Source organism: Maylandia zebra, linkage group LG9 (assembly GCF_041146795.1).
Source record: "Maylandia zebra isolate NMK-2024a linkage group LG9, Mzebra_GT3a, whole genome shotgun sequence".
NCBI lineage: Eukaryota > Metazoa > Chordata > Actinopteri > Cichliformes > Cichlidae > Maylandia > Maylandia zebra.
In genome coordinates, this window is record NC_135175.1 from 31,938,958 (window position 1) to 31,963,330 (window position 24,373).

The window sequence follows — 24,373 nt, forward strand, 5'->3', positions numbered from 1 at the left end:
TATTGGCAAAGGACAGACAGTCAACTGGACAGTGGTACATTTGGCCCTTCCCATCATCCCGTTCAGACCCTTAACATTAATCCCCTGTAATCTTGTCTACTGTGCAGCCAAAATGACTTGATTGCATCCTTTTTCCTTTCCCCAACGTAGTTTTAAAATCTCTTGACATGGATGATCCTCATTATTATTAAATTCTTCTTTTATCTTTTTAAAAGCAAACATTACATTTTACCAATCTTCCAGATTATGCCATCATCAGAAAAGCCCAATCCATTCTCCAAATGTTCAAACTTACCAGTAATAATGATAGATAAGAATGTGGACTCTCTATACTTCCCTGGGAGAAACCATTCTCAGAAAACAAAACAAATCCCTGAAACACTTTGTGCTGTTCTTACTTGTATTCACCGATCATGTAAAAAATATAAAAACAAACAAACATTGAACTATTAATTCCTATCTCCTTTAATTTTATTAAAAACATTCCGCGATATATCATAAGCTTTCTCCGTGTCAACAAAAGGCAGCCACCGCACTCTCCTTCCAAACATAAAACGGTGCATAGTATATGTCAGGATGCTTCCCGAGTGAAACGCGCCTTTTCTGTGTAGACTTTTCGCGGGAGGCTCGTCTGATCCTTTTGCAGCCACAGTTTGTGGCCGCTGGGGGCAGCAGCTTCTGAGACGCAAGCGTAGAGGAAGTCGATGTTTACGCGTCGTTGTAAACTACCGGGTCGGTGTTAGCGCCAGCAGTCAGGTAAACCACTGACAGGGTGAAATGTTTTTTGAGAATGATCCCCGGCAGTTCTCTTACCGCTGCTCTGCAGCGCAACAGCACTTAGCATTAGCGTGCTAGCTGGCTGGACAGGAGCCGGGACTGCGCAGAATCAGTAACCCGGGAGATCCGCGCAGCGCTGTGCCACAAAGTAATTTTCGATGTTTCTTTGTGTTTCCAGCGTGCAGTACATTTACTTCTATTGTTAGATAGGCTGTGGAGAACAGGGTTTGCAAAAAGGTTATATAAAGTAAGTCAGAGCTATACCGGTTACGGTTACAGTTTCTGTTGTCCTCTTGGCCGCATCTCTCTTTAAAAAGAATTTATGTTAGTGCCACTCTTTACCCGAATAAGTGAAGGATGTATAGCAGTCACTTTGTCAGCCACTGATTGCAATGTTTAACTTGAGTACTGAAGGCGAGAAAGACATGTCCTGGTCAAACATGACTCCATGATTCCTCACAGTGTTACTGCAGGAAATGCTCTCCAGAGGAAGAATCAGCTTTGATATTCCCAAGATTTTTAGGGCCGAGTACAATAATCTCCGTTTGAGCTGAACTTGGAAGCAGAAAGTTAGAGGTCATCCAGTTCTTTGAGACATTCCTGTTTTTAAACTAATTGATGGGTGGTGTCTCTGCTCATTGACAGATAGAGCTGGGAATGATACTAATGATGGCAGTATGAAGGAAGCCTCTATAATGTAAACAGAAGCACTTGCATGAAATGTGTGTTATTGGTTGAATGAGGCTTGCAGCAGAAAGCGCTTTGAGTGCTCACTTAAGTATAAAGGTCAGTGTATTATTATGGCCTACGCTCACTCTACAGTATTAGTGGCATGACTTAAATATTGTTATTAATAATTATCGCCATGTCGAGGGTGTTGCATGCTGAATTTGACATCACATCCTGTGTCACGTGCTTCAGTCGGTCGTGCACCTCTCACCCCCTCTTTTGTAGTGTGCTGTGGCTGCCACAGCTGGATTTCAGACTGGAGTGTACAATCGTAGGTTTTCTACCACCGTTGTAATGATGCATTCCAGTAAAGAAGCTCAGAGACATTGAAACAGTTTGAAAACTTGGAGAGTTTGTGGAAAACACAAAGTATTGGCATCCAGTTTTGACTCGTCCAGAATCTGTATATCCTTATTGTCATTGTAACAGGAGTCCCTGCAGCGTCAAGAGAACAAGTTTAAATATAATTACAAAACAATAGCATGAAATGCTTTTTTTGATTTTGCAATGTTCTTTGAGGAACAACAGTTGAGCCTTGTTGGCCTTATGATGGTTATTTATAGCACAGCTCTGTTCCTTTCTCCCTCATCAGGTTCTCGTCAGAGTGTTGGTGTCAAGATGTGTGATCAGAAGCATGTCAGACAGCACGGTGATATGATAAACAGTGACGACCAGCTGTCAGCCAGTGATGAATCTGAGCCTGAACAACAACCCAGCAGAGCTCCATTTGACCCAGACCTAGACCACAGTGATGATGATGATGATGATGATGATGTGTGTGCACCAGCAGCTATTCCCATATCTCAGAGTTCATTCAGTCTGAGTGGAGGTACCTCAGCCTTCTCTGACCGCAGCCACAGTATCTTTGACTGCCTAGACAGTATTGGCAGGCAGACTTTCTCCTCTCTAAATCAGAACACTGTTGCAGACGAATCCTCACTTCACAGTCAAAACACAAGCCATCCGTCATCCATCTGTCCCACACCACCAAAGAAGAGATTAGTCCCAGACTACCTAGTGCATCCTGAGCGCTGGACACATTACAGTCTGGAGGATGTGAATGAGAGCAGCGATCAGGAAAATAGCAGGGTGGCTTATCAGTTCCTGTCCAGCCTGGGGCAAGAGGCAAGAGGCAGTTCCCCCTGTGACCTCCAGCACAAGATGATCTTCAGACCCAAGCAACTGCCGAAGGAACAACCTAATGATCAGCTTTCTCTTGTGAGTGCAAAGGAGACAGGAATGCATCTCAGTCACCTACTGGAGGAGGAGGACGAAGAGGCAGAAGGAAGGAAAACAGAAGAACATCTAGACAAAACTGAGAAAGGAAAAAAAGATGAAGAGAAGGACACGAGTGGAGCTATGGGTCAAGGAGAGGAAAAGAAAGAGGTGCAAAAAGAAAAGAAGGTAGAAGAGTCCAGGTGCCAGTTCACCTCCTTCAGGAATATGATGACTAAAAACTACAGGAAGCGTCCCGGCTGTGAGGACAACTGATGACGGCAGTGACGTCCTCACCGTCAGCAGCTCAGTGTTTCATCGTACGGTCATATGTGAACTGTACTCTTACTCCGCATGCCTGTGTTTGTTCTGCTTCACCCAGCAGCGATGTTCCAGAGTGCTTCACTTCATACTTCCAGTTTCCTTATTGTCGAATTTTAGTTCCTGTTGTATTTGGTATTGTGAGATCAAGTGTTGAATTCAAAGGTTTTTGAGAAAATAAGAAATGGAAAGTTTTCCCAGTGATAGTAATTACTACCATTAAAAACAAATAAACACACCTTCATCACCAGTTTCACCAACACATTAATGAATGAGACAGGCAGTACACAAAATGTAAAGAGATGTTAAGTAAAATGAAGGGTTTATTATTTGCTACATCTTCCAATCTGAATAAACTGTCCTTTTTTTAATTGAAGAAATGGATCCAAATTACAAATGTTTGGATAAGTCAGTTTTAACCATTGATTTAACACTGTTGCCATCTTCTGGAATAAAACTGTTGTAAAGTTGTAAACTACTCGTCTAAAATTGTGTGGCTCCTCCGGCTGCTGAAACAGCTCTGACCCAGGGAGACCCGACTGCGAGACTTCTGAGAGTCCCCTGTGTTACAGATCCTGTAAATCCAGATTTTTTTATAGGCAGGGCCCTCGTGGATCAGACTCATTCTTCCTGCAGACTAGACTGAACTGCGATCTGGGGATTTTGAAGGTCAAGTTAATACTTTGCACTTAGTCATATTCTGTTACCATCGGGCATTCTCCTGCCTCGATGGGGTGCATGTGGGCTGCAGGTATTTCAACATCGAACATGAATATCGTGACAATATCAGCAACATGTCCACTGAACCTGAACATGTGGGGGAAAGTTATTCTCAACGATGAGTCCAGATTCTGCCTACTTCACGTGTTCTGCTTCATTAATGAATTCTCCAATAAGATAAGATAAGATAACCTTTATTAGTCCCACACGTTGTTGTTTGTTTCCCAAGCTATGCATTAGTAGAAAGAGATTGAAATCCTCCAACTAGCCACCTCCACAACACAGCTCAGAGAGGTTAAAAGGTCTTAATATCCAGCCTTATGTGAGTAAAAATGCTTTTCTCTATTTCCTAATAATAAAGCATTTTTGGTCAAATATAAATCAGAATTAGTTTGATTAATATATAAATAAGAAATGTAGTTTGAGTAGTAGAAACAACTGTTCTAATGTCTGAGTTTGGTGGTGGTGTGTGTGAATCTGAAAGTTTTGTAATTGTTTAACACAGAACTGTAATTATTGGGTTTTGCTGAAAGTTGATTCATTTTGAGTGCAAATAAAAAAATAAATATGTTTAAGTTAAATGTGGGATGACAGCTCTCTCTGTCCTGGTCGTTGTGTCCTTGGGCGAGACACTTCACCTCCCGCCTACTGGTGATGGTCAGAGGGGCCGATGGGCGATATGGCAGCTTCTGTCAGTCTGCCCCAGCTGTGGCTACAACTGTAGCTGCCTCCACCAGTGTGTGAGTGTGAGAGTGAATGAATAGTGGCATTGTAAAGCGCTTTGAGGGTCTTGAAAATTGCTATATAAATGCAATCCATCATTATGATCCAGTATAATGTAGTATATAGTAGTAGTATAATAGTGTAGTATAATTGTGATAATGATAGTGACAGGCCTCACTCAGAGCCTGACCTTGGTGTATCCAGGTGTGTGTGTGTGTAGAGCTGGACTGGAGCCACTAACCTCCAAATGTCTGACTTTTAAAATGACTTAATGCAAGAAGTTGCATAAAATAAATACAAATAAATGGTAATTGTCTCGCGGTTAGCTGACTGCCTTAGCTGCCAAAGTGATGTCAGCCCTTTTTAGCCATAACCAGTGACTGGTCCTCTCAGCAGTGTTAGCTAGTTCTCTAATTCACAACAGCCCTGATCAATGCTAACAGCTGACCTGACTGGCTACCTCCCTGGACTTTTTTAGGGGGGAGGTAACAATGTTTAAAACAATAACAATAATAATATTTATGTTTATAACGGTAGCACGGTGGCACGGTGGTTAGCACTGTTGCCGCACAGCAAGAAGGTCCCGAGTTCAATTCCACCATCAGGCCGGGGTCTTTCTGTGTGGAGTTTGCATGTTCTCCCCGTGTTTGCGTGGGTTCCCTCCGGGTACTCCGGCTTCCTCCCACCGTCCAAAGACATGCAGCTTGTGGGGATAGGTTAATTGGTTAATCCAAATTGTCACTAGGTGTGAATGTGAGTGTGAATGGTTGTCTGTCCCTGTGTGTTGGCCCTGCGACAGACTGGCGACCTGTCCAGGGTGTACCCCACCTCTCGCCCTATGACAGCTGGGATAGGCTCCAGCGCCCCCCGCGACCCTGAACAGGATAAGCGGAAGCGAATGGATGGATGGACATTTATAACGAGGTGCAATAATAATTAATGTGCAATAATAACAGTGTGCAATACACTTCTTCTTCTTTTTTTATTACTAAGTTAATATACTGTGTTGTGTTGTTTGTGTTGCGTTGTGATGTGTCATATCGTGTCGTGTTGTTATATGTAGTGCTGACGTAGGACAGTTTTCCAGTTTCATTGTACTACTGTACTATGTATGACTGTGCAATGACAATAAAGAGTTATCTTATCTTATCTATCTTACAGCCTGCCGTTGTGCCTGTCCTTTGATCCCAATCTCTCAGAGCAGCTTTGCTGTTGTACTGCCAACAAAGCCCCTGCACCCCACCTCCACTGGACGCACCTTGATCTTCCAGCCTCTGTCCTCTGCCTCAGCTGCCAAGTTGGCATACCGCTGGTTCTTACGCTCAAATGCCTCCTCAATTGCTTCCTCCCATGTTACCGTCAGCTCAACGACTGAGTTTTGAGGAGTTAGACCAAAGGACGAGGTCTGGTCGCAGAGTAGTTGTTACGATCTCTGTGGGAAAAATTAGCCTCTGATCCAAGTCCACTTGCAATCCCTGGCAACCTTCAGCGGGCCCAGGTCCAGAGTTGAGGGGCTCATCCTCGGCTTGTCTCCAGAGTTTTAAAAGGGAGAAGTAAGAATTCCACTGTATTTGAATTAAATAGGATTATTTTACTATAAATGTTCATGTGAAAATGTGCCAAAGACAAATCTAACTGAAGTAGAATTAGAACATAAACTGAACGAAACATGAAGTGAATTATATCCATAAATGGGACGCGAAAGTGAATTCTGTTTTTCTCTTACTTTTTGTGCTAAGTTTGGTTTACTGAACTCGGGGATAAAGACGAGATGACATGGACACTTTTCTGCATGCCACAATATGTTGGTTAGAATTTGTGCCTGAGATGTTGCGTTGTTCTGCATTAAGCTGCACAGGTGACAAACAGGTGCTTTTTGTATTGAATCAGTGTAACAGTGCGCTATTTCCCACATGTTGTGTGTGTGTAAAAGTGTGAAAGTTCTGCATCAAAAATAGAGCTCACATTTCAGTGTGAATAAGAAGCTGTGACATTAAACTCAGCCTTCATTTTGAGACTAGCTAACACACCTTACATAACACACCTTTAAGTTTAACTACATCCTGCACAGCTGGATACCATGATTACAAAGTGTGTCTGTGCACACTCCCTGTTACAGTTTTTCCTACATATCTCAGCGTTTAACAGCCTGTGTTTGCATACAGACTGTATCAGTGATGCTGTAATGGTTCTGTACTTGACCTGCAGGCTTTATAACTGGAGTTTTGCATGGCAACTTTAGGGATGACGGCAGTTTTGTTATCTTCTGCAAATTAGAAATGTGTTGTTAAACATGAAAAGGACAGAGGCCTTTCACTGTGTGCTGCTGTGCAGGAACAGTGTTCCTGCTGTTTGTGTCATGGTTACAGACTCATGGCAAAGTTTAAATGTGATTCTGTTTTTTAAAACAAGGAAGGCTGCTTTGTAGTAACTCCGACGATGTTTAAGGTGTGTTCAGGTTGTCTTTCCAAGAAGTAGCTTGGCTTGCTGAAGAAAACTCATGGACAGGAACATGGCATGTAAACAGACCAGCTCCAAGTTTCACTTTGCTGAGGCTTCATCAGACAGGCTGGAGTCACAGCTACAGATTCCCCAACTGAAACCATGAATCAGTCATTGCATTTTATTTTGATTCTGTGAAACTACACCCATGCAGTTTGGGCTGCATGTAGTCGAGAAGCAGACACCTTCACAAAGGACACAAGAGGAAGTCTTTTTGTTATTTTAAATGATCAGATATAAATAAGCTGTGCTGTGAATTTCAAAGTGAGGAAACAAAATAAAAGATTGAGGGTTTCTCTGAAGAATATTCTCAATGTCGCTCTCCAGCTGAGCCCTTCTGTTGCAGCTGCTATTGCTTACATGGTTGAGGAGGTGACCTACAGACCAGTCATTATGTTAGTTTGGGACTTTGGTGAATTTGTGTGGCCAGTTTAGATCACAACAGAATGAATTACAGTGAGTATAAATTTGATAAGTTAACACGCACATATATAGATGTATAGCACTGTGTCATATATCATTATTTTTCGGAAAAACCGATAAATATGACATTTAAAACCAAAGTTAAAGCATTAACAAGAGCAGAAGCCCGTTTACAGTTTAAGCGAGTGCAGTGTGGCGTACACTGACTGAGACGGAATTAAAAACGTGCCAAACACAGATCAGAGGACAGGTACTGTTTTTCTCAGGATTTGAATGCTCAAGTTAACTACACTTCCCGGGGAACCTGAACGCAACAGTCTTGTTTTGAAATGTGACGTCAGTGCTACAGGTAAAAAGGCACACCTGTACCGCCACACGGACAAACACGGAGCTAAAATATGCGGAAGTGAAGCGCTACGAGCTGGTTTAGAAAGAGTTTCCATCAAAGTTCCTGCGGCAGTGATGGAGAGACACTGCTGAGCTGCTGGGTGGAGAAGTGTCGAGAGACGGAACCCACATCTGCTCTGAAGCACCTTTCAGCATGTTCTTCAAGAAGGTCGAGGTAAATGGAGCGCCTGTGTTTTCATCCTCTGACAGAGATGGGGCGTCTCTGGCTTTTTACTGGAAACTGACCTGGATAGAAATGCAGCTGAATGAAATCATGTCCACGAAGAAAATACTGCTTTATTATTGATTTGTAGAAACGTTTTTAGCTACTCTCAGATTATTTCAACAGTCTGAAATCCTGTCCTGTTGTCGTGAGGCTTGATTCTCAGTTTAGTGTGAAGAATGCCAGGCGAGTCTGTACTGACTTGACATGTAGTACCGAATAAAAACACGGTGTTTGTATTTGAGAAGCAGGATGTTCAAGGGTTGCACCTAAAGAAAGTAACCCAATAGCTGGTAAATCAGTTTCAGGTTAGGATGGGCACTGGGTCACACCCATGCTAAAGGTTGCCACTGACAGATAGTAACTGTGTGAATGCTGTGAGCCACTTAACACTGATACGAGCTTCACAAGCAGCAGAAACAAAGGAGCTCCGGGCAGGTCTGGGCCTGCATGCAGCCACAGGCCGGAGAGGACAGAGTCTGACACTCTGCTCATGTTTCTAAACTTTACAAATGTACGGATGTTTAATAGAAATGTGTCACTGACATCCTGCTTCCACTCATAACAAACGGTGACTATAATAAACGTGTGTTGGATGATTTAGTGAAACTAAATTTACATCAGTAATGATGTCAGCTGGACTCTGCACTCTGACTTGATTAAGGAAAATGAAACTGGTTGTAATTGTCAGGTCAATGACAAGCAGGCTATCGGTCCAGACCAACCTGCTGTGAATTCTCTCCCTCTACAATAAATACACACTGGTCTTAGTACTCTTTGTTTTTTAACTAAGTACATGAAAGATATTAGAAAAGGAAAGGGCGTTAATAATAAACCATTTCAACATTAAATGTGGAACTTCATTTGGAGCTCTTAAAGACTTTGTGAAGCACGTCGTACCTTTAGGTGTATATTTGGTAATGCCAGCTACAAACTGTAGAAGCTGAGCAGAAACAGGTTGGTGTTGAATGTTGAATCCAATTGTGATTAAAATGGTTTGTGTGTGTTAACATGAAGAAGGTGCAGTTGGCAGCAGATGATCCGTCTCAGACATGGACAGGTGCAGAGTTGCATGTTTTACAGATGAACAATGACGTATATTTCCAAAATTGTGGAAATGAAAAACATTCATATGTCAGAATCATAGTGTTTTAGCTAAAGAAAGAAAATCCTCCAGGCAGGATAACTGGCAGCTGTGCTTGTAAGCATTGCTTTTCCAGTATTTAGTCATGAGTAAGTGTGTTACAACTCATTACATATGTGGTTATGGCCTCCCTGTTTCATAGTGTGAAGATACATAACACATTACAAAGTTGTTCCAGGTACCGAGCCAGTGACTGCTTCATAGCAGCACTGTTGTAAGAGCTACCAGAAGAGCACCGAGTGACAAACTGTGTTGTACTTTATGAGTTTGACTCTCACTTCAAAATGTATGAATTCTAGTTTTAAAAGTTTGAAAGAGGCCTTTTGCTTTAATTTGTCTCCAATATATTGGAAATGTGTGTAGTATGATGTCACGTGGTGGAGTATATTTCAGTACTGACTGTGTATGTGTGTTTGTGTGCAAGGAAAATATGGAGCTGTGGGGCAGCAAGAAGGATGACGCTGAGCCTTTACTTCGTTCGCTGGTAAGAATCTGCTGTCGCTCTCTAAAACTTCCCTACATTAACAAGATAACAGCAGACAAATGTCGTCTGTAACATGCAGACATAAAATATACAAAGCTGTGTGACATCAGACGTGGAAACATTCAGGTTTATCTCCTGCTTATGTTCAGGATAAAACTCTGAAACGGTTTGTGTCTCTCGTCTCGTTTGCATGCTCTATCTCGGTGCAATGTTCCCATTTCTCTCCCTCTCTGTTTGTGTGTGTGTGTATACATATATATTTGTATACATGTATATATTTTTGTCTTTGAACAGCCCACCCACAGAACATTTGACTATGTGCTGGTCGCCGATAAAGTGGACAATGAGCAAAAGACTTTGAGACAGGAAGCCTTCATAGCACAGCTGAAAAAGAAAAACATACACATCACTGTGAGTTTCTCCAAAAATCTCTGATGTAACAAAGCACGAACAGCTGAATGAATAAGTGATGATAATGTGTGCGCATGCATGTGTATATGTGTGTGTTTCAGAGGATTACCCATGACAACAAAGACTTTTTTGGCATACGTGCTCCCAGTGAGATGTTTGAAGTCTACCAGTACCTGCTGAAAGTTTCTGACTCTTGCAACTGTTGTGGAGATGAGAAAGGAGCCGTCACCCAGGCAACCAGGTGACAAACTCTTCCTGCAGGAGGAGATGTTGGTGCCTTCTTCTCTCTCTCTTGCGCTCGCTCGCTCGCTCTCTTGCTCGCTCTCTCTCTCTTGCGCTCTCTCACTGTCTCTCTCTCTCTCACCCCCCGCCGAGCCCTTTTCCATCAGAGTCCCATCAGGTTGGATGGGGAGCAACGATGCAGAGCCATTTTCAGATCTCTCCAAAGATGTTCAGTTTTTAATTAAATTAATTATACAGTTTTAAACAGTTGTACAGCACTTTGTTTGAAAGCGCTTTATAAATAAAGTTATTATTATCATTATTATTATTATTACCAAATCACAACAACAGTTGCCTCATGGTTCCTAATATTGTGAGATACATACAATAACACAATGTTCAATCAGATTTACCTTACTGTACCTGACTGAACATTGTTCAGGGTCCATGAACTGGAGGCAGACAGACAACCATGGAGAGAAGACCGACACAAAGATGAGACTAAGAACACCGCAAGGAAAGACAAAGATGTACTGTTAAACCATCAATAACTAACTAAGATGAAATACACAAATGATAAAATAAGAAAGCGATACCAGGGATCAGGATAATAAGAAAACTCAAATGCAGAGAAATACAAAACACTGTTAACCAATTCAATTCAATTTTATTTATATAGCACCAAATCACAACAAAAGTTGCCTCAAGGCGCTTCATAGATACAGAGAAAAGCCCAACAATCATATGACCCCCTATGAGCAGCACTTTGGCGACAGTGGGAAGGAAAAACTCCCTTTTAACAGGAAGAAACCTCCGGCAGAACCAGGCTCAGGGAGGGGCGGGGCCATCTGCTGCGACCGGTTGGGGTGAGAACCAATAAATAACATAATCCTTCTCAAACCCAAAAGAACTCTGGATTAACCCAGCCACCTAGCAGGCGTTTGCATTTGATCATTATGGGGTGTTGTGTGTAGGATTGTGAGGTGGAATAAGGCTGCGATGGCAAAATGTGAAACAAGTGGCATGCAAATACTTTCTGAATGCACACTAGTGTGAGAGCTCTTTGTGGACTGTTACACAATGCAAGAATGAAACCGTTTAATAAAACTCCTCGTGGAAGGTCTTCTTTCATTTGTGCTAATCTGAGGGTCAGGTTTCACATCGAAATGCAGCAATGCCTGAGTGTGAGTCTGGCCTGCAGCCCGTGTGTTTCCCCTGCTACTTCTTCCCCTCTGTCCTGGCTGTTCTTCACTACACAACTGTCAAATAAAGACAAAAAGGCCCAAAAATAAATCCTAAAAACGCCACGCATCCACACTGTGTTCATTTGAGCCTTTTATCTTTTCTCCAGGATCCGAATTGTTCATTTCATCCTTCATCACACGTACATCAACACAGGAGGTGAGAGAATCTGTAAATCTTTAGCTAACGTGGAAGTACTGTATGTATGTTAATGTGCAACTTTTTTTCATGTAAACATGTTTTGTTGTGTCAGAAAACCTGGAAGAGCTGTTAATGAAGGATGTGTTTGAAACGATGTTCTGTCTTCATGAAGTGAGTAAGACTAACCTGCTGCTCTTTACTCGCCATGTTCTCGGTCAACGTGCAAAGCAACTCAAACTACAGCCTCACTAGGAAATCAGATTCAGTTCTGAAGCACAGTAAAGAAACAAAGTACGAAACAAGCACTGAATACTGGCTAAGAATTTGAGCATTAATAGCACTGTAGATTTTATTAAATGACTAATTGTGTAATAGAAATACAAGTATTGTCTTCGTGTTTATGGCTCTTCAAAGTGTGTTTCGTCTTGATAAATGCCAAACATACTTGATTCTGTGAGCACGAAACTCCATCAGTTCATAAAAATACAAAACAGATGAAAGATCCTTATTAAATATTTACATATGTACAGAAAGTCTGAGAACAATTTAGTATTTGAAACTGTGAGAAAAGACATTAGCTTTCAATCTGTGCTTTGAATTGGCCATAAAATCTTCTTTGTATTACATATTACAGAAATCCTGATGCTTCCTTGTCCCCCCTCCCCTCCCTGTGCCTTTCAGAGAAAGCAGCAGAAAGAGCTGAGGAAAAAATGGGCTCGATGGACAGCTCTGTTTAGCAGACAGCCGGTCAATGACATCAAGTCGGTCTATCCCTGTAACTGTTTTTGATGGTTTCTCTCTCTGTCTAACAGCGTCATGATCCCAAAAGTTGATTCTGTTCATCTGGACGTCGCGTTTCAGTGGGAGAAACATCTCGTCACTCGGCCAAGTCACGTCCATCATTAATGTGCAGTCGTCTTTGATCAGTGACAATCTGCACATTAATGATGAAGAGACTTAACAGCCCGTTGTTCATTCAGTGATGCTAGTTTCAGCCATTGTACAAATGTACTATTGATAAGGGACAGCCTACTCTAACCAGCAATTAAGAAAGTTAAATTCAAATTGTATTTGTCACATACACAGTACAACATGTAGTGAACATGTAGTGAGATGCTTGTGTCCGAGCTGCGGGCAGGCTGCAGACGTGGTGCGCCATTCCAGGGCTCAGTTTTAGCACGGGGGGACCAGCCAGGACCCTCACTGGATACAGGGTGGGACTGGAACTTGCAACTCTCACTCCAAAGGAGTGCACTACACTACACTATCCAGTTGCACTGAATGTGCACTCTAGTGTGAGACAGGCCGGTTGGTTTTGTAGTTAGTGAGCTGTGTGCTTGGTGGCTGGTTGCTCCTGCTTTGCAGTGTAGTGACCATGCCTGGTTTTCTTGTTCTCCCTCTTTTAAAGGTAATGGCGGCTTGGTCGTCTCTTTTAGTTTAATTAGTAATAGAAACATTAGTTTAAAATAAAAAACCCCTTTTGAGCATGGAGATTTGTTTCTTTGCTATTTACCAAGTTTACTGCTTTGTCTCCTTTTTTCAACCCGACACTTGTTACTGTTGCACATCTGCTGGACCTTTTAGCAGAACGTGACAACTTCTCTTGGCTTCATAAAGCAATGATAGATTTTACGCTGGATTTCTTCAGAGAAGGAAAACTGTCATGTTTTCAGAAAGGGAACCTTTGACCTGGTTCATTATTTTAAAGGGTAAATGGTAAAGTGCAGGGTTATAGTGTACCAACATGTGTTTGTTTGCTTTCTCCTTGCAGGTCGTACTTCGGGGAGAAGGTGGCTCTGTACTACCTCTGGCTTGCCTGGTACACTAAACTGCTGGTACCAGCTGCTATTCTGGGTGTTATAGTGTTTCTCTATGGCCTCGCCTTTTTCAACACCAACCCTCTCATGTAATAACATCATGTGCTATATTGTTTCTATACAAAACGATGAATCTCAGACAATCTTAAAGATAAAAATTTAAAATACATGGCTGAGCCATACCAGTATTATAAGGCCTAATATTGTATCATGTATAATACTTTTGGTCCCCAGTAAGGAAGTGTGCGAGTCCAACATCACGATGTGTCCTCGCTGTGAAAAGAGGTGTGGGACATGGCAACTGTCAGACAGCTGCACCTATGCTAAGGTGACCTTAATTCTTCTGTTAATCTTGTTCTCATGTGTTGTCTCAGGTGTATGCATAAACAGTTCAAATCATTTAACATTCAAAAATACACCTACCAGCTGTAAAGTCCCCTCCCAACAGTAGTTCTTCTTCTTGGCTGCAAAAACCCTTTAAAGCCCCCCCCTCCCCCCCCCCAATGATACAGAGCTAAGTGAAGAGCTAACAGTCCTGCTCTTGATGTGATTGTTATTATTTTGCTCTTCATCACACACGTGTTGTGTCTGCACAGGTCACACATTTGTTTGACAATGAGGGCACTGTGGCTTTTGCAATGTTCATGGCAATCTGGGGTGAGTGTTTGAGCATCTGTGATGTGTAATTAAATTGGATCTGATGTCTGATTCTTTTGTACTTCTGGGTGAATTAAAATGTGTCATTTTAGCCACTCTGTTCTTGGAGCTGTGGAAGAGACACAGAGCTAAACATGTTTCTAAATGGAAGGTCTATGACTGGTGTGAAGAGGAGGTAAGACCTTTAGCTGTGTCTGCGTACAATAAAATGTTACATGCTGTCGTTTGGGGTCTGCTCTCATATAATGACTGACTTGGCTTAACCACGAACATTCATTCACTGATCTCAAAATGCTCACATGAAGAGTTCAAGACTTTCATGTGTGCATAAAGAACTCTGATCAGCTGATAATCATCACCCGTCTGCAGTGATAAGACATTTAATTTGTCACATAAAGTTATTTCTGTCATCTTCAACCTTTACTGCTCTTGTTAAAACCCTTATATTAACACAAATTTCTACTTTACATTTAACTACTGATTTTATCTACTGTTCTGATTTTATCTGTTTTGATTTTATATACTGTTTTGTTTGTTTGTTTGTTAATTAGTTAGTTAGTTTATTTGCTTGTTTTATTCAATTTTAAATCATGCTTTTTATTTGTTTTTGTTTCTAATGTCTCTGTAAAGCACTTTGAATCACCTTGTTGTTGAATTGTGCTGTACAAATAAACTTGCCTTGCCTTTATATATGTTTAATGTGTGAATATCGGTGTGTGCGCATCTCATCAGGAGGAACTGATCATGGAACTAGTGAATGATCCAAACTGCAAAGCTAAACAGTTCAGACACTCCTATCTACGGAGTACCCTGGTCCTCATCCTGGTCACACTCATGGTAAGAGACCTGGACCATGCATCACACATCTAAACCTCTAAATATGTAAAACTGAACACGTGCTGTGGATGGAGTTTGGGATGGGGCCTGTGTGCAGCATTCCTTGGTGTGATTTTTCTCAGAAACTCTAGGACACATCGCTGACTAAAACCAGCTCACAACCACTTTAAAGTCCTGAAACAAGAACTGTAATGCTATATAACTCTCAGGTGCAGAATCTGGATTGATCTTGAAGAACATGAACCTGATTTATGGAAAATAAAAATCAGACTTTTAAAATAAAATAAAAACCCAAATGAAATTGTGGCCCACTGAATAAAAGTATGTGTTGATGTGATTGTTTTGCAGTTGATGCTGATTATCGGCCTCGCTCATGCTCTGGTGGTATTTCGAGTTGTCGCTGCGCCCTTGATGTCTGAGAGTAAATGGGAGTTTTTGAAAGACAACGCCAACCTTGTATCTGTTTTTCTTGGAGCTGTGCTGCACTACATCACCATTCAGATCATGACCCGCGTATGTATACCTGGATCCTCATCACTCAGTGTTGGCAGAATGAACAGGAAGAGCATGTTCCGTTTAACCAGCTTAAAATACTATCCAGGGGACCAGGGGACCCCTTTGATTGGTCATTGTTGCACACTGCAACATCTCCCAGCATGTTAAGTTTAAAAGCCAACCTGCACACCCTGCTTAAACAGAGCCAAAAACATGCTGTTTGAACAAGTTTCTTCTGTAAATCTTGCCGTGGGCTGCAGCCAGCTGAAGCTGGGGAGCACACAGTGGTCTCCCTTTGTGTTTGCTGTCTACTATAGCAGCACTCTAGTCTGGGCTGCTGTGGCTCAGGCTGCTGTGGGCTGCCTCATTTCCAAATGGCCTTTGGCCAGACACTGACACTGTCAGAGTGTGATATTTAGAAAGCACTTAAAATCATAGGAAATGCATTGTATATATTTGTACGTACATTTTCAAAATATAAAGTGCTTTGAGTGTTGACTTAGAGCACAAGTGAACAGTCGGCCTCAGCCTCTGCATCTTTTGCCCTGTAATGAGTCTGGGGACCAACTGATGGTGAACCTCTAAAACAGAGAGGCTGTCGTTCTCAAAAGCATGCACAGAAAACCAAAGGATAGTGTATTTGAAACTTGTTTGGCCAAACTTGCTATCAAAACTGCTCCACATTGTCTGGCAACAGACATACAGGAGATTTGCTCTCCTTATTGTCTGTGTAGGTTTGGAAAGAAAGTTGCGTCTTTAAGTTGCGTTCTTTCCCTCCTGATTTTTACCTTTACCATTACCCATGAAGTCGCATTTCAGTTGGATTTTGAAATCTCCCGACTATTACGTGGGCGTTTGGACTGGGCCAATGAGGTCTGATGGTCTCTGCTGTCTTGACACTTCATCCTTAACTTCTTTTGTTTTCCTGCAGTCCTGGCAGCCAGTAAAAGTGAGTAAAATAATTTTGTTGTGCCAGAGCGTCTCACAGCTATCGGAGCATTCAACCTGCCCCTGAAACTGATCTGACAGGTCAATATACAAGATGTGATCAAAACACCTGATGTAATTTGTCCATCAATGCTTTCGTTGTCTGGACCAAAACCCTCACCCTCTGGGTCAAGCTGATTCAGTTCAAGGGTCATCACTAGTCATCTGTTTGTCACTGTATAATCATACCTACATATTACTTTCTTTTCGACCAAACCAACATAATCCTCGTCCAGCATGCCAGTGCCAGCCTTTAAAAGCACTGCTCTATCCATATTCAGTCGAGGAGATCCAAAGAGTCAGAGCAGCATGCCCTCAGGGGGATTAAAGCAAAAGCAGACTAATTTAAAACAGGTATGGGGTTTTTGCCTTTTATAGAACTCAACTGATAATGCTCTTTAGACAAAAAACCTTTACATGTAGTCTTCAAGCTGAAAGACGCAGAGGACAGTTTGACTGGAATCTCCTGAAAAAGTGCTGCTGTATGGATCCAACCAACGTGATGCGTATAATTAACTTCTGTGTCTTTAACTCCACCTGCAGGTCAACAGATGGGTCTCCCTGAAGTTGTGTGATATTGGTGAGAAGCAATTTATTTCACTGCAAACAATAACGATACTAATATATTCACAGTTGAGCCAGACTATTTTGACCAATCAGAAAAAGGGGGAAACACAGATCATGTGATTCTGCTCCTGACGGCCTTCTGGCACATGAGCTGGAGAAGCAAAACGTGTCAGTAAAGCTGATGTTTACTGACAGGAAAGGGAAAGCTTTGGGTGCTCTTAAAGAGTGGTGCTGATCTAAGTGGGGACTGATCATTGGGCTGGCTGATGGTGTAGGCGGAGGTTTTGTTGTGATCAGCTGAAGCTCCGAAGCATAAACTGAAAGCTTTAAAGCACCTGTTGTCTTGGTGCCAGCAACCACAGCACAGCCTGTGGCAATGATAAGCAGGCCATTATATTTTAGCTCATTCATGTGTAATAAACTAATTTTGACATGTTTTCCTGAGAAAACGAAATATAAGACATTTTGTTTGTCTGTGCATGTGTTTGTATTCAGAGAAGCTGAACTCACTTGCTGCTACCGAGAGGAGCTTCACAGTCAAGATGTTCACCTTCCAGTTCTTCACCCTCTTCTCCTCTCTCTTTTATGTGGCCTTTTTTCTGGGCAGGTACTCTGTATTATTATTATTATTATTTATTTTAAACATTAAGATGACAGACAAACTAGAGCTTAAATGATTGGCTGACTAATGATCTTGGGTTTTGACAGCAAACCAAGTTAGATTTTTACTTTTTGTTATTTATGTTTTAGTCATGTATAGAAATATCCAACCTGTCATTGTTCAGACTCCTCAAATGCATTTGTAAAATATATATAAAAAAATATTAAATATATAAAAAATGAACATCTTGGAAAGTCGGAAGGTAAAATAAAATTCTCTAATGCAAACGGTCAGCTAGAAAATGGTCAGCAGATGAACTCTTATTGGAAGATCTTCCTCACAGAGTGACACAGAACAGTGTAGAGTACGTTACTGTACACTTACCATGCTGTCATTACTCTGATATGATACTGAGAGCATTATAACAGATGTTCCCCCAGCTGACTGCTTATGTGACGTTGTTTCGTCACAGGATAAATGGCCATCCAGGAAACTATGTGCGTCTCGCTGGGCATCGACTGGAAGAGGTATGGAGATAATCAAACATCCATATATATGTTTGAGTGCTAACACTCATCACTGTCGTGTGTTCTAGTGTCATCCCAGCGGCTGTCTGACAGACCTCTTTATCCAGATGGCTGTGATCATGCTGCTCAAACAGACTCTCAACAACATCGTTGAGTTCACAGTACCGTAAGTGTGCTGTTTTCATTACAGCTCTCCTTTAAGGAAATGGCTCAGCAGCTACAGGACCTCATCGAAAATGGTGTAATCAATGTGTTGTACTTCTTCATGTGTATGGTTTCCAGCTGGTGCAAAAGACTTGTGAATGAAAAAGCTGCAAAGAAGCTGGAGAGGAAATGCGGTCACTGTTACAGGAAGGCTTGTCGAGAGGAAAATGGATGTATTGAACCATGTGACATTTGCAAACATCGTGAATGGCTGCGTAACTACCACCTGGCCAGCAGTGATGCCTTCAGCCTGTTCAATGAATTTTTGGAAATGGGTGGGTGCTCTTAGTCTCCTGACCACATCTTCAAAAAACAACTCACTGATTACAGGGTCAGTTGTTTCTCACACAAATGGCACCCGAGTGAGAATGCCTGACATGTTTGTGCAAAGGTTAAATGTTGGAGGACAGTCATGAGCAGATGCAGTTTAGAGACAAACTGAATCAGCTGCAGCTTTTGCTCCAGTGGACATCACTGGGCACCAGCATGTCCTTCATATCTTTCCTAAACAGAGGGGATCATCTGATCGCCAGGGTTCTGGCACCAGGGACGTTTTTCAGATCTCTACCGTAACCTCCTAAGACCCGAACTCTTCCACAGCAGCATTTTTAATTTCTCTTTGATATTTGGGCTGATTGGGGCCCGATGAATGTAAAAACAAAGAATTACCAGATTTTTTTTTTTAACCTTATTTTTGTTTTTATGAAAAATGAGAGCCACATAAGAGGACATTCGTTTAAAATTTTGATAGAACAGTAGCAGCATAATGTCCTCGTAGGTGGATATCAGGCCCTTGTAGAGCAAAATTGAGTATTTTGGTCTAAATAACCCAAAAAGTGATGTCCACATATGTGGACGCAGGTCCTAGGAGGTTAAATCATAAAGTGCCCTGAGTTGACTGTTGAACTGGTGAAAATAATTTTTTTACACAAGGTTTTTATCTTTCATCATGAAACAAATGTGAATGCTTTCTGAAATGACTTCAAATCTATGAAATTCTTATCTCTGTGTTGTCCAGTGATCCAGTTTAGTTTCACCACCATATTCGTGGCAGCATTTCCCCTCGCACCCCTTCTAGCCCTCGTCAACAACATCTTTGAGATCCGTCTGGATGCTATCAAAATGGTCCGCCTGGAGCAACGGCTGGTACCCAAGAAGACTAATGACATCGGTGAGCTGTGTGGGTTTATACCATGACACAGTACAGCACTACAGTGAAGTGCAGACTTTAACGTTTCAAGGATTCAACAGAACTACTGCATTAACCATTAGAGACTTACAGCCAGTTTTATATACAGTCCCAATTTTCAGATTTTCGTTTTTGCTTGTTATAAGTGCAGCTGTGCCTGTAACAAGCTTGTCTGGTTAGAATCCAATAAAGCCACTCTGTCATTTTAAGAGACTGACCAGCAAAATGGCCTCAGTTTCCAAATACTCAGAAACGGATCCATAATTCAAAGTTTCAGTGTTCATGTTTTTTTTTTTTATAGCAATAAGATATCAAGAGCTGGATTAAACTCACTGATGTCCATTATAAGTCAGCACAAAACATTCACTGTGGGTTGAAAATGTTATATAATGTGTGTTTAATATGTCTGCAGGTGTGTGGACAAAGCTGTTGGAGGCCATCGGTGTGCTGGCAGTGATCGCTAATGGTCTGGTTATTGGAATCACATCGGACTTTATTCCTCGACTTGTCTATCGTTACCATTATGGCCCGTGCGCTAAGGGAAAGCTCGATTACACAGAGTCAGTCAGATTTCAGCTGGTAGAGAAACGTGTGAAGATGTGAGATGACTGGTTTCTGTGTCGTCTCATGTGTTTCGTGCTCTTGTTGCAGCTGCATGGAGGGCTACATTAATGACACTCTGTCAACAGCGTATATGAATAGTTCAAACTTCGATGCATTCATAAATCCCTGGGAAAGGCATAACTTCAGCATCACAGAGTGCAGGTGAGAATACAATCCAACTTTATTTATATAGCACATTTAAAACCAAAGTGCTTCAAGGTTAAAACATAACAGATATATTATGTTTTAACATAAGCAGAATTACTCTGCTTGGTGTAAATATACGAGTCATTCACAGATGTGATTAACAGGACTGTGTTACATGTGCAGCTACAGAGACTACAGGAATGAAAACGACTACTCGCTGAAGTCTCAGTTCTGGATGGTCTTGGCTGTGCGCTTTGCCTTTATCATCCTCTTTGAGGTTTGTTCATCACACGTGGCTCAGACTGGGTTGTTTTTAACATTGAAATATCCACCTGAATATTTTCTTGTGTTTCTCCAGCATGTTTTAGTGATGTGCAAGTTTATAGCAGCCTGGTTCGTCCCAGATAATCCCACGCAAGTGAAAAATGAACGTCTGCAAGACAAACTGACTCGTCTGAAACACGAGCTACGGTAAGAGTAAAGTTATGTTTTACAACTATACTATCAGAATGCCTCTTAAATGTTTCCACATGTTATAGGGATATCCAAACACTTGAGATGAAGCCAGTTTCCCTGCTAACAATATAAAATGTTCCTTAAAAACACCTTTACTATGGTGTAACTAGTTGAAGGGGAATGTCTCAGTGTACAACCTGAAAAAAGAGACAAAGTTTATTAAACCTAAGTAAAACATGCCACAATAAATATTTTTAAATGTACACAATTTACATACGATCTAGGTTTGAGAGGTAGAATCACAGCTAAATGTGCAAAGTCAAGTCAATTTTATTTATACAGCACCAAATCACAACAAGAGTCACCTCCTTTATATTGTACAGTAGACCCTACAATAATGCATACAAAGAAAAACCCAACAATCATATGACCCCCTATGAGCAGCACTTTGGCGACAGTGGGAAGGAAAAACTCCCTTTTAACAGGAAGAAACCTCTGACAGAACCAGGCTCAGGGAGGGGCGGGGCCATCTGCTGTGATTGGTTGGGGTGAGAGAGGGAAGACAGGATAAAAGACATGCTGTGGAAGAGAGACAGAGGTTAATAACAGATATGATTCAATGCAGAGAGGTCTGTTAACACATAGTGAGTGAGAAAGGTGACTGAAGAGGAAACACCCAGTGCATGATGGGAATCCCCCGGCAGCCTACGTCTATTCCAGCATAACTAAGGGAGGATTCAGGGTCACTTGATGCAGCCCTAACTATATACTTAGAATTGAAACTTTATTTTTTGCTAATCTTAAAAGTAGCGTAGTAGTAGTAGTCAAGAGAAGACAGCAAACATTTTGAACTGAGATGGAATCAGGAACTGGAAGTGCTGGTTTGAGTATTCCCTGACTTCCAACAGTCAGTGTGAATCCATAGAAGTGTCTTGTACTTTGGCTATTGTGACATATTTCAGCATGTGAGCATGTTACATTCTGTGGATTTTCTTCTGATCTTATTCTATAAATCGTGTTTGTGTGCTTTGTTTTCCAGTGAAAAGAAACTGAGCAAATCAACAGATGTCTGACTTCCCCACTCTGACCTCAGGTCTGTGCTCACTGGCACATGTGGCCTTGGTGAAATATGAAATGGAAAGATGGATATGGCTGCTGCACTACATCCCAGCTGCAGCATTCTTAGATTCATGTATCAGGGTGTTAACAGACTACACATGAGGTCTTGTGATGTTCTGATATTAAAACATATATTTTTGCCATTTAGAGTTATTAATACCTTGGTGTTGCAGGTCTTGGTTGGACACAGTTTAACTGTTCATCTAGCAAGAGTTCAAAGTTTGTCTTAATTAGCCTTTGAACATTTTAGTCAGATAACTGGCTGTTCCTGCAAACAGGGCTAACTGTGTGTTCATGCATAGATAACAAGTGTCCCACTTCCAGCTTCTATACACACTAATCTGCATATCAGACACTGTGTGCGCTAACATCAAGATTAAATGTGTATATTTATTAAAGCATTAGACAAATACTAGATACATTTTCCATTAAGCAGTCATGAGAAAAGAACTCCTTTTAAATAATGTTTCTTTACAGCCTTTAAAAGATAAGGTCATCCCCTGTGACTGTATGATTGGCTTGATGAATGCATGATGCGTCATGTGATCCTTAAGTGTTTTATCAGGTTTGATTCGAGGTTAAACTGTTGGAGATGAATCCTACAAATGTGACTGGTTAGAAACAGGAATTCATTTTGGTTCTTAAAAATATGCTTTTTACTGGCAGCGTTGCAATGTTTGAATGTTTTACTTTAAAATGTTTTAAAATGTAACTGTTGTTCATAATTCCAGTGTCACAGTATAACATGTATAGTTATTTGGATTGAGCCAGAATCATAAGGGAGCTTAGCTTAAGCACCAGCACTGTGTAAGTAAGTAGTTTTCTCCTTTAGCAGCAATAAACTATTAACACATGCACACTGGCTCATGAATGTTAGTGCTAGACTTCAGGGTTCATCCTCAGTATACACATTCATGATTTCTTTTGGATAAGTCAGCAGCGTCTCTTCAAAGTTCCAATTCCAGCATTTTATTATTGCTACATTATTTTGAATATACACTTGTATCTATATAGGATTATTTCAGATAATTGTTTTCTTAGTACTGTGTGTAGAAACGCATAAACATTATTTTGTCTGCGCGTCATTCATATCCTGAATGTTTGTTTCCAAACCTTCTGTAATGCCGTGCACAGGCAAAATGACAAAACTGTGTCACTGGCCAAATACTTACGGACCTGAGACTTTATTCCATCTCATCTGTGGAACAGGGTGACACATAACCAGTTTCAATGGAAGGTGACATGCAGTAGAAGAAGGACATAGTTGGAAGAAGCCATCATGACATCTTCCTTGTTGATTTCACAGGTTTTCTGTAGTCGCTGCACGATAGTTTACTCTAGTACATAATACTGGTGCTACTTGCTCACGAAAAGTGAAAAAGCAAAGATTACGTATAGGCAATCTAATCCTACAATACTCAATCATAACATGCAAACATGTTATTGTTAGAGCTTTAAAGTGCATTGTTTCTCCATCTTTTAAGGGACATAATGAAACAAAAGTATTGATGTTGTTTTAAATGTAACCGGATACAAATCCTTGGCATTGTATGAAAATGCTTGAAGTCAGGAAGTTCCCTAAATGCCGGGTTTGTTAATCTCAGTCTGTTTTGTTTTCGTGAAAATTCAGTTTTATTTACACAGCGCCAAATCACAACAACAGTCGCCTTAAGGCGCTTTATAGTGTAAGGTAGACGCAATAATAATACAGAAAAACCCAACAATCACATGACCCCCTATGAGCAGCACTTTGACAGTGGGAAGGAAAAACTCCCTTTTAACAGGAAGAAACCTCCTGCAGAACCAGGCTCAGGGAGGGGCGGGGCTATCTGCCACGACCAGCTAGGGTGAGAAAAGGAGGACGGGATAAAGACATGCTGTGGAAGAGAGCCAGAGATTAATAAAAGCATCGTTAACTGGGATATGGTCACCTGATTAACTCTGACTGGCTGAAGAAACCCTATGGACGCTGTTGTGGTGTGATTAATAGCTCTGCACTGTGCTGTCCACTTGATTTTGGTGTTTGAATCAATCTCCTCAATTTGTTGCAAAATCTTTTTGTTTCTATATTCTTATTTAATCCTTGAATAAAAGCTGATGGTTTCATTTCAAATCTACTCTCCTACTGTACACACACAACACTCCTAAAATGAAACATTTGGACCTTGAGAGCTCTCCCTTAGCCAGTTCAGTTCAATCTAACTGCTTTGTTTCAGTATTTCCTCAAAGTAACCCATGTGTACAGCAACTGTTTGTAATCCATGTTAAGAAATGCCTTTGGACACTTATTAGGCCACTTAGGTTTAGGTGTTATCTAAAGTCACTCAACCTAGTGCCAAAATAAGATTTAAAGAACATTTTCCCACTGGAAGTTCTACAACCATCTTTGCTATTCTACCAAATACAGATATAAGCAACTGCGCTGCAAGCCAAAGTTTGACATATGAAATGGGATCAGCAGTTACAACCAAAAGTTAGAAAAGATAAACATTTGAGTCCCAAC

General features: G+C 41.2%; 1 protein-coding gene across 1 annotated transcript; it reads left to right on the plus strand.

Moving 5' to 3' along the window:
* Positions 1-7,765: 7,765 nt before the first annotated feature.
* On the plus strand, positions 7,766-22,727 carry ano9b (anoctamin 9b). Its single transcript, XM_004574077.2, has 24 exons — positions 7,766-7,972; positions 9,589-9,648; positions 9,943-10,059; positions 10,161-10,300; positions 11,633-11,682; positions 11,777-11,835; positions 12,346-12,425; positions 13,436-13,570; positions 13,716-13,809; positions 14,078-14,138; positions 14,231-14,313; positions 14,871-14,975; positions 15,324-15,488; positions 17,001-17,037; positions 17,520-17,631; positions 18,098-18,152; positions 18,221-18,318; positions 18,435-18,631; positions 19,375-19,527; positions 19,958-20,105; positions 20,197-20,310; positions 20,479-20,572; positions 20,654-20,766; positions 21,791-22,727. Exons 1-24 carry the CDS (start codon positions 7,952-7,954, stop codon positions 21,822-21,824), a joined length of 2,325 nt encoding a protein of 774 aa, XP_004574134.1. The 5' UTR covers positions 7,766-7,951; the 3' UTR covers positions 21,825-22,727.
* Positions 22,728-24,373: the final 1,646 nt, after the last annotated feature.

Excerpts from the sequence above, each read along its gene's own strand:
- ano9b (XM_004574077.2), top strand. The coding sequence starts at position 7,952 with ATGTTCTTCAAGAAGGTCGAG. Across the intron at positions 13,810-14,077 it reads ACAGCTGCACCTATGCTAAG|GTCACACATTTGTTTGACAA; the intron begins GTGACCTTAATT and ends GTGTCTGCACAG. Across the intron at positions 20,311-20,478 it reads TTCAGCATCACAGAGTGCAG|CTACAGAGACTACAGGAATG; the intron begins GTGAGAATACAA and ends TTACATGTGCAG.